Source organism: Lytechinus variegatus, chromosome 1 (assembly GCF_018143015.1).
Source record: "Lytechinus variegatus isolate NC3 chromosome 1, Lvar_3.0, whole genome shotgun sequence".
Taxonomy (NCBI): Eukaryota; Metazoa; Echinodermata; class Echinoidea; order Temnopleuroida; family Toxopneustidae; genus Lytechinus; species Lytechinus variegatus.
In genome coordinates, this window is record NC_054740.1 from 77,049,354 (window position 1) to 77,059,598 (window position 10,245).

Consider the following 10,245-nt stretch of genomic DNA (forward strand, 5'->3'; position numbering starts at 1 on the left):
GTAGACTATGTGATCATGGGTGGAAATCCCAGGGGGATGTGTCCCCCCTAACAAAAATAGTAGAGAAGGACACAATCCGGGGACACAATATCGAATGTCCCCCTACTATTTTTCGTCTTTTATGATGAAGAAAAAATACATCATTCACAATCGAAATATTACATGCATTTGGGACTAAATGACCTTACATTTTGGGTGATAACCTTTTTTTTTTGCTTGTCAAATTTTCCAGCCCCTTGTCCCCCCCCCCCCCCACCTTTGGCGACAGATTTCCGCCCATGCATGTGGTGAGTAGGCGAGTTGGCAGCCGGGTTGGCAGTAGACGAATTGACAATTTAACCTGAATACTGTCATAAAAATTACCAATTAATTTGCTTCTTTGAAGACACCATAATTGCTGATACAAGAGAGATCATGGTGAAATATTTGGGTGAGAATTCTGTTATTTTGTATATGATATGATGTTAATATTCATAGTTTAATTTCAAAATTCTGCTCTTCATTAAATGATGTTTCACATGACTTGTAAATGAAATTAATGTTTTGAAGAATGTCGGTATTATTTCAAGACAATTCCAACAACGCGCAGGGTCAACGACATCGGCTAGGGCAAAGGCCGGCGTTGGCAGGCCAGGAGCGCCTCCCACATCGCGGCTGGGCCTGGGGCATACGGGGCCGCAGTTGGACCTCCACTGCCGGCTGCCGACTATATCGATGAAAGACTCTTGATCTTGCATCTCTAGGAGTGGAAGCATGGGTCTTGATCTATGTGAAAGTGTATTTTTAAAAAAATCCAAATAGTATGATCATATGGAAAAAATTTTTTTTTTAAATTTAACATAACAATAGCAACGATCAGTCACAGTGTCTGTGGGACTGTGAGTGTGAGTGACTAGCCTTGAGGAAGTTGAGGACTCCATGATATGATGATATTTTTAAATATTTGGACATATACTTCTTCATCATGGAGCCTTGAAGGCTTGAACCGCCTCCCATTATCCCATATATGCATAAGCGAGACCTCCACACCCGGATGTATTTCCCTAGGAAATCCATTAGAGGTTGAAATCGGTTTATAAGTGAATTTTATTGATATTTGAACCTTCAAACGCCTAATGCGTATGAAGGGACAAAAATTATTTCACTATTGAATGGCAAAAATGAGAGGTTTCTTACCAGACCGATCTCGTGTAGATCCCTCGATTCGTTTGTCAACAAAGCAAAGACAAATACATTAGTTAGGTATAACCCTTGAACCGCTTCATTATGACATACCTTCGATTAGCGATGTTACAAAATTCCGTTTTGAAGAACAATTTATAGATAAAAATTATTATTTAACAAATACTAAGATTTAATACGTGATTATGAATAATTATTATGATAATAATTAACTCTTTCAAAAGCAAACTCCCATCATTTGCTGTCTTAGAGATACACACAATGAAAGGTGTGTAAAATTGTGCCATGTAATGTCAGTTAACGTGAAAATTCCTATATGCAAATTCATTATTGTAAATGTGTTCTTGTTGAGACTCTCATACTCCTGATTGGGGGTCGATAGAGGGCAATTCCATTAAGTAATCAAGTTTTTGTACGTCCAACCCCCATTTTTCTCAAGTTTTACTTTACTTCATAAACTGACCAAGTCATGGCAATTTGAGAACATTACAGACTATCTAAAGAACAAGAAATCAGAGACAAAAATGGTCATGAAGGTCCCACATATAGGCGGTCGGACGTGAATATATTATGAAATTGCCCTAGAGTTTAATAAAATCATCTTATTTATTTCTTATAAAAAGTACTTTCAGTAAACCATTGTCATTACGTACTGGCCTCCATGACTTCAGTCTCTGTATTGGTGAGTGGTGCCAACTAGGCCCGTTTTGAAAGTCCATTTTTGATGCACGTGTACACGGCGTGTTTTTCGGTCGTGTACACGTTGTAAACACTGTGAGAGCGAGTTCTGTTTTCATGTCGACACGGACCCGCATCAATATGTCATAAAAAGGGTCTATATAGCCTACGGTAAGTCACGGTTTTAAAGCTTACCTGAGAAGTTTGAAGTATCAATCCACAAAAAATTGGTGCAAATTAAAAGTTTACTCGGCTTAGCAGCGCATTAAATTAATAAAGAATGCAAAAGAAAATCAGTGCAGGGCCCTAGCTATCGCCGACGCTCGGTGGATGCGCATTTTGTATACTGTACCGTACATGCATGCACAGATCGCTGCAGAATAAGTGTAACTGAAGTTATCGATTAATTTTCATTATTATGTTGCCAATTTGAAGAGCGTTTGTTTGTAGGCTTGTGTGCGAGCGTATAACACGTAAGTTGTAGCGATGATCGCTATCGCAATTGGTGATTCTCAAATTGACTCTGAGTGTGATTGAGCAACGCTTTCGAGCTTTTGAGACCGGAGCAGACCCATTTCGTGCCGATTTCGTGGTACAAAAACGTGAGTCTCCAGAAAGAATGTGGATTAAATTGGCGATTTTGGAAGTGAACTCACTCTGGATTAATTGAAATATGTTGACATATTAGTAATTAAAACATGTGCAGTGTCTGAGAACTAAGATTTAATGTGAGGCTGTGAGCTTGTTTATGCAGATGCTACCGTGTACACGGTGATGGAATTTAGTACACGTGCACTGACTTGACCGTGCGTGTACACGTGTACACGTGTATCCGAAACGGGCCTAGTGCCAACGTATTTCAGGGGATCAACCAATGTACAGAGACTGAAGCTTTTGGTCTACCTAATTCCCTAAATGCTAACCCAGGCCAGGCAGGCTCACACCTGGCGAACTTTTGACCACAGCTTACCATTGTGTTTCTTTATTTCTGTTAAACATTTATGCCAACACTCAGTGACCATTGCATTGGTCTCTGTTACCCCTTCTTCAATCAAAGTGATATTATACATATACATCAAGTCATGAATTTGGAAGAGAAAAATCATGCTTATGTTAAAGCCAACCAAATATGAGCTTGCATTTGGTCTTCTTTTATTGTTTCATATATCGGAGCAGAAAGTTTGAAATGACTAATTACAGGCATGGATCCAGGGTCTGACTTAAATGGGGTACTAATGTGTCTGAAATTTTTCACAAGCAAAAAAAAGGTCATCCATAACATTGGTAGACATTCCGTCCCCAAAAAGGGGGTCATCAGAAATATTGGTGGATATTTCTTCCCTGCATGCTGCGCAAGCATATTTCTAAACTTTACAGGGTGCTTGTGCACCCCCCCCCCCAATCCTGGATCCGTGCCTGAATCGCGATTTCTTGTGGGAATATTATAAATGCGGGCTGATTAAAACACGAGTTATACTAGTATGGCATGCAATCATTTTATAATGAAATATCACTTTGTTGATCCGAATGATTAATAATTGGTTGTTTGTTGTATGATTTCAGATAATTTTGCCTCTGAAGCATGACTGGCACTGCTACAAGTCCGTTATCCAGAAATCGTGCATGAATCAATGAATGGCATCTTTTTAACTGAAGGAAGAACTCAAAACATGGCAGATAAAGCGGACAAACCTCCATCTAAGAAGAGTGGCCCAGTAACTCTAATTGTATCAGCAGCCAGTGCTTCCCAACAACCATCAATGAGGATAGCTTCTAGTATTGGATCAGTCAAAGATCCATCTGCGATGCTTCAATCAGTTAAAACAGGGCCAGGTACTGTCTTTATTGACATCTCACAGGCTAAAAAGCCAGCTGCAAGTGAGAGGAAGGCAGTGAACACCACAGCTAAAGAAACATACACATTGCAGAACTCTCCTACAAGTCACAGTCATAGACCACCAAGTAGATATAAAGTGACTCCTCCACAAAGAATGGCAACAAGAAGCAGAAAGGATCTTCTGGTAAAGGAGCCTCCAAAGTCAAAGAAAAGGAAGTCTACTGCAAAGAGCAAACCTACTTCTAAAAATCCTAAAACTCCTAATACCGCAGTGAGTAGATCAGGATCAGCTTCAAAGACAGTGTCACCAAGGAAAATTTTCATGAACAAGAAAGCTTTGAATTCCAATCAGGTTGTTACAATAGCCACTGCTAAAACACATCCCAGTAACTCTAAACTGAATCTCCAAGGTAGTTCAAGTACTGTTGATGTCACAGTGAAATGTACTCCATCAAGAAGGTAAGAATTCCATGAAGAACTGATAAGAGCTCTAATATGTTCTGTCATACTGATATTTGCATGATTAAAGTCACTCATATGCATTGATGCATAGCTTCTCATTTTCAGTGACTTAAGATGTCATTGGTAAAAAGTTTAGTAAAATATAAAGATGGTGAGATTGGAGTAGCCTTGCTGCAACACTAAATAGATTTATGGGTCTCAAATATAAGTAGTATAGAAGATTTGTTTTGCGGCAACTTACTACTTCACACACTGGAACACATCTACTGGTAAGCTTTTACAATCTAAAAATAGATTTGATGAAATACAGCTAAGATTTTGAGTTATTACAATTTTCTAGTCCCTGAGTTTGGGTTAATGGTTCAATTTTACAGCTTATCAACTTAGACACACCCATTGGATGTAAGTTATATGTAGAACTTGTTTAATTTGAATGGTTCATGCTTTTACGTCTTATATTGTTCTCAATGCGTATCAAAAAAAAATTTACACTTTGAAAAAGCCCTGAGAATTAAAAATATACAACATGTGGGTAATTTTTTCACATATAATCTTGGGTTTAGGTCTCATCTATCCAATGAAAGTAAAAGTTTTGTCAGAATGTTGCACTTGAGCGAGCACTGTCCATTTTTGTAAAGCTCGCAGAAATCTGTTTGTGCAGAAATGCTCGTCTTCATGCTGTGTCAATGGGAAAGGGCGAAATCAAACTTACCCTGCAAAACATTTCTCATACATTTCCCTTGCACTTTTAGTCAATTGAAATAAAACGGATACATTCAAGCATTTTGTAACAATTTTGCCACCCAAATTGAAATTTCAACACTTAGTAAGCACAACCTTTACCCTATTTGTGTCAGCTGGATCTGAGGACATAACTGAATCTGAACAAAAGTTTATAACAGACATTTGCATTTTTTCACTAAGTTTTTGTCATTGAAAGGGGGTTAACATTTCATTTTTCATTTAATACTTGTTTCTCCATACTTTTCCCAAGCTTAGCAATGATTAACAAAATGAAAATCAAGCTTAAGCCATTCCATGTAAATCACAGCTCAGTGTAAAGCAAATATCGTCACGATGGCCTCGGTGTGTGGGGGAGTGGGGTGGGGCGAAATGCACTCTTCGAAGTGTTTTGGGCAAAGAAACAAGTCAAACAAGGTAGACGATATCTTCAAATCAATTTTAATAGCTAAATTCTGTGTGTTCTTCATGATTAAGGTCTACTTTTATTCGCATAACTATTTCAAAGTTCTGCGCAAATCATTTTTTACTAACTTTTCAAAAGTAAGTTCTTGCTCACTCAAGCGGAAATATTTTTCGACAGTTATACCGTCATTTGCTTTAATGGATCTGTACCAATGTTAAAATGTGGAAAAATTTTCAGGATATTACAAATGTATAATTTTACAGGATTTTTTCAAACTGTAAACTTTATTTTGATACGCACTGTATTGTTCTTTGCAGCTAATGTATATCTTTTTCTTTGTGTCTATTGTCTAATGTATTTCTTATTCTCCTTTCCCCCACTTTGTTAACCAGCCTCCCCAGACTATCAACCTCCGATCACCATGACCATAGCTATGTCAACAGCGCCAGAGATCTTAAAGAACTCAAAGAGATGAAGGATTTGAAGGCCAAGGCACTCAAGAATGCAAAAGTGGTGGAGAAGTTGATGAAAGATCGGAGGATGCTCAGGATGAGGAATTTCAGAGCAAATAAAAAGATTGAGAGACTCAAGAGGGCTGTTGAATTAGAACAACAGATGCACAGGGAAACCCGTCAAACCCTCAAAGCTGTGATGCAAGGTTTGCACTTACAGTATCCAGAGTAGAGTTACCATCAAGGGTTGGCTTTTAGATGAAAATCAAGAGAATCTGGATCACCCTAAAATGAGGTGAGCCTGCTTATGTTGAATCTCGTGGAACCACAAGACTCTAGTTTGAAATTTAGGTGAAATCACATACTTTGCATAATCTCATCTGAAAAAAAATTAAATTGGCAGGGATGTTACTAATAGAAGTTGATGTAAGGAGACTTATTCCCAGCCTCATAAAACACTACTAATGTGATACTGAATTGAAAGTCTCTTTGCATCTCTTGTTTGCTTCAAACATGAGCCAACTGCCAAATTTGCTCATAAAATTGTAAAATGGTATTGGCTTTTAAAGCATAAGGAAAGTTGCATAAACAGTGTTTTAATGAAAACTATTAATCATCAGAAAATCTTTAAAAAGCATATTCACTCTTGTTGGATACTGTAGCTGAAATATAAAGACACACATGGAAGCATGTGACATTTTACAATAGTGATTATCATTCAATTTCATTCTTTTTCCTGAACTCAGAGCAATTTTTAGATGGCTTTGATTGCACTTGGTATATCTAACACAGGTGTGCCAAAACATTCATCAAGAATCAAGATGTCCATCATCTCTCAAATTTATCTCATACTGATTCGGCTGAGATTACTTGAAAGGTATTTGTAAGTGGGCATTTGTTAACCTATGCATTTTATGTTACAATGTCGGTCATTATAATAGGTCCATCTATCTTTTGCCTCTGTTTTTTTTTTCATCTTGATGAGAAGCAAACTTGATAGAAACTTTGATAATTTTTGCCTTTATCTTGCTACTCACTGGCTAAATAAGAAACTATATTAATTCTTTGTTTACATTTTGAAACTGGCATTATATTGGATTCCAAATGCATGTTACATCAACCTTTGTATGGAATTCTGAAGTGATGATGTTAAAAAAAAAAAGAATTTCAGCTTTTTTATATATCATACCTGGATGGAGCATGCAAAAAATATATCAACAACCCAAATTTGGTGGGAATCAGTCAATGGGGGCCCAAGATAGGACCTCATGTGTGCATAGTTAGCCCCATAGAAGTTGATGTAAATTGGCTGGTCCATTACATTTGGAATAATGAGAATAATACATTGATTTCAGTGGAGCTAAACTAATCATGTATGCATGAGGTCATGTCTTGGCATTCATGTACCAATTCCCTCTAAGGTTTTGCTGTGGGTGCATTTCATCATGCTCGACAAAAATTTAAAAAACACTGAAATTTATGCAAAAGAAAAATTTATGAGGGCAGACTTGGTACTTTGTAGAGATACAGCTCTGGTATTGGTTCATATGTTGTTTTTGCAAAAACCTGGTTATAATTATTTAGATTATTTATATTCTCCAAGAAGTTATTTTTGTTATCAACCTGTACACTATTATTCATGCAAAACAGGAAATTTGCTCATTATGAAATATCCTATATGTAGTTAAAATGGCTATTTATAAGTACCGGTAACTCTGCCTATTATTAAGCAAATCTCTCTTCAGATTACAGATTTTTTTCTTTGACTTGATTTAGAATAAATGTGAATGAGGAAAATATATTTATAATGTGGTCTAAAATAATACTTTGAGGGAGGTGATTAAAGTCAGCTTATGCAGCTTTATTTGAATTTCTATATCATTAGTTTTTCAATACATTGTACCTGGAAGAGTAGTGGTCCCAAAGATAGCAACATACTTCACATACAGCATGCTACTTTGTAAATTATTCTGTATTCAGAATTCTTTATTGATGACTTTAAGATTTTGAATTTGATATCACAACTAGGCCTATTTGCATGTTTGACACAACACTCAAGATGCCTCAAAATTTAAATTGCGAACAACATATACTAAGCCAGACAACGTAAAAGACAATAATTACTGTCTTTTTACTTTTTGTCTCTTTATATTGTTCTGATCATATGTCTAACAGCATTACCAGGAAAGAAATGTAAATGTAATATGTTATTTATTATTTATTCATTTTCAAGAAATGCATCTGCAATTGATTAAATACATGAGTTCACATGAATTGTCAAAGAGTCATACTATGCATTGCTTTGTCCTCATGCTTTCTAACGTATACAGTTCTTGAGAGAGGAGCACTTGGGCAATGGTAAAAAGAGGTTTCTTATAAAGAAATTTTCCCCATTGGCATTCGCCCTATAAATAAATTGGTGGAAATATATGGTAAATATTCGATTTGATTTTCTCGAATAGTTTTCACCAGTATGACAGTTCGGATGAACTAAGATGAATTATCCCATTTTCTTTTCTAAAGTGGTGGGCTGGCAAGAGGTTTGCACCATGTTAATTGGTGCCAAATATAAAAATGGCCCCCAAAATAACAATGAATAAATAAAGTAATCCAAAAATGAAAATTATTTACGTTGACTCTTAGTCAGATAAGCAAATATCTTTTTTGTTATAAAAAAATCCTCTTGTAATTCCTATGATCAGATGCCTTCTTTAGAGCTTAAAGTTATTCAGGGAGAGAGATTAGTGTCTGGCACTGCCCCAGAGATAGGGGCATGGATCCCCCCCCAAAAAAAAAAGTAATAAATAAAATAAATAAATTTTGAAAAAAAGAAAGAAATGATAATTATAATAGTTCTTGACTTGGAAAAAGGGAGAGAAAAAGAAAGAAACGGAAAGAGGAATGATGAAATATACTATTTGCTGATAAATATGTCAAATCATATAAAAAAAAATGACTTTTGTATTAAAAGTTCATTTTTTATCATTCGCTTGCAACATTAAAAAAAATTGCCCCATACTCCATGTCTGGTGCCCTCAAAATTGTGGGTCATTACGCTAATGGTGTCCGGTGTAGCGGCTGATCTGGTGATAGGAAGATAGTGTTCCTAGATTGCCGACGGATCGTGTTGTTTTTGTTTGTTTATTCAATAAAGGGTAGCCCATTCAACATCAGTTGATCTCCCATGGGGCCCCTATACACAATAATATAATAACAGAAAATATTTACAGATAAAAACATTCAAAATAACATGACATATGCAAAAATGCAATAAAAGCTGAATTGCGAAAACATCAATAATAAACATTGCATAATTAGAGAGATTATTTCAATGGTATTCAAACATTCAAATACATAAATTTAACAAAGTAGTAAGTGCCAGCGTAAACCTTTATTGTCAATCGACCTGAGATGTTTTTTAAAGATTTTATTCAAATAAATTTAAAGATGACGATTCCCGTATGATGACTGGCAAGTTATTCCACAGTTTTGGACAGGCGTAAAATAAGGAATGCTTGCGTTCCAACTCCGGCGGATTCAAAACCATTTTTCCTTCGGCAGATATCGTTCTTGCCCTCATTTCTCGATCTGCATGCACACGGTACCCATTTCCTTCAAAATTATATAGGACCTTCCATTTTAAAAATCCCCGGTCAAACCCGGCAGATATGGTTCTGAGTAAAGAACGATATCTGCCGTTAAAGAACGATATACCTGCTAGCCAGATCTGCCGCTACATCGGCCACGTAAGAAAGCGAGGTAAACTCGAGAGAGAGAGAGATGTATGAGGACTACCTGGAAGTAAAACACACATTTTCTAATTTAGTTTGAATTTAAAAAAATGATATAATATTGAATGCCCTCAAGTGGTGCGAAGCACCTGAATATTGAATAAAGTGACGAAAATAAATCCGAACTGGCAGAAATGTTTCATAAGTTCAGTTTAATCTCATGCAGATACGGGTTTCGGCGATGAGTTTACAGGACAAGTCCACCCCAACAAAAAGTTGATTTGAATATAAAGAGAAAAATCCAACAAATATAACACTGAAAATTTCATCAAAATCGGATGTATAATAAGAAACTTCTGACAGTTTAAAGTTTCGCTTAATTTCACAAAATAGTTATATGCACATCCTGGTGGGTATGCAAATGAGGAGACTGATGAAGTCATCCACTCACCCTTTCTTTTATATTTTATTATATGAAATAAGGAATATTCTATTTTCCTCCTCCTTGTCAAGTGAAACAACGATTTATTCCTCCCTGAACATGGGAATGAGCATTAACCAACCAATAGCGCATACATTCGTAATTCCGAAGCTTCGTAATTCCGAAGGTTCGGTTATTCCGAAGGTTTGTATTTCCGAAGGTTCGTAATTCCGAAGGTTCGTCAATCCGAAAACGAAATAAGGTTCGTAATTCCGAAGGTTCGTTAATCCGAAAACAAAATGAGGTTCGTAATTCCGAAGGTTCGTTAATCCGAA

The 10,245-nt window shown here is 36.4% G+C and overlaps 1 protein-coding gene across 2 annotated transcripts; it reads left to right on the top strand.

Annotated features, from left to right (window-relative positions):
• The first annotated feature begins 323 nt into the window (after nt 1-323).
• Nucleotides 324-7,218, top strand: LOC121423654. Of its 2 annotated transcripts, none has more exons than XM_041619072.1 (3): nt 324-430; nt 3,424-4,156; nt 5,699-7,218. In XM_041619072.1, exons 2-3 carry the CDS (start codon nt 3,492-3,494, stop codon nt 5,988-5,990), a joined length of 957 nt encoding a protein of 318 aa, XP_041475006.1. In that variant the 5' UTR covers nt 324-430; nt 3,424-3,491; the 3' UTR covers nt 5,991-7,218. The 2 variants fall into 2 exon arrangements, with proteins under 2 accessions (XP_041475006.1, XP_041475015.1); XM_041619081.1 differs by having other exon boundaries at nt 377-417.
• Nucleotides 7,219-10,245: the final 3,027 nt, after the last annotated feature.

What these genes read in the sequence shown, in the direction of transcription:
- LOC121423654 (XM_041619072.1), top strand. Translation starts at nt 3,492, where the DNA reads ATGAATGGCATCTTTTTAACTGAAGGAAGAACTCAAAACATGGCAGAT. An exon ending in AAATGTACTCCATCAAGAAG is followed by an intron (nt 4,157 to 5,698) that starts GTAAGAATTCCA and finishes TTTGTTAACCAG; the next exon opens with CCTCCCCAGACTATCAACCT.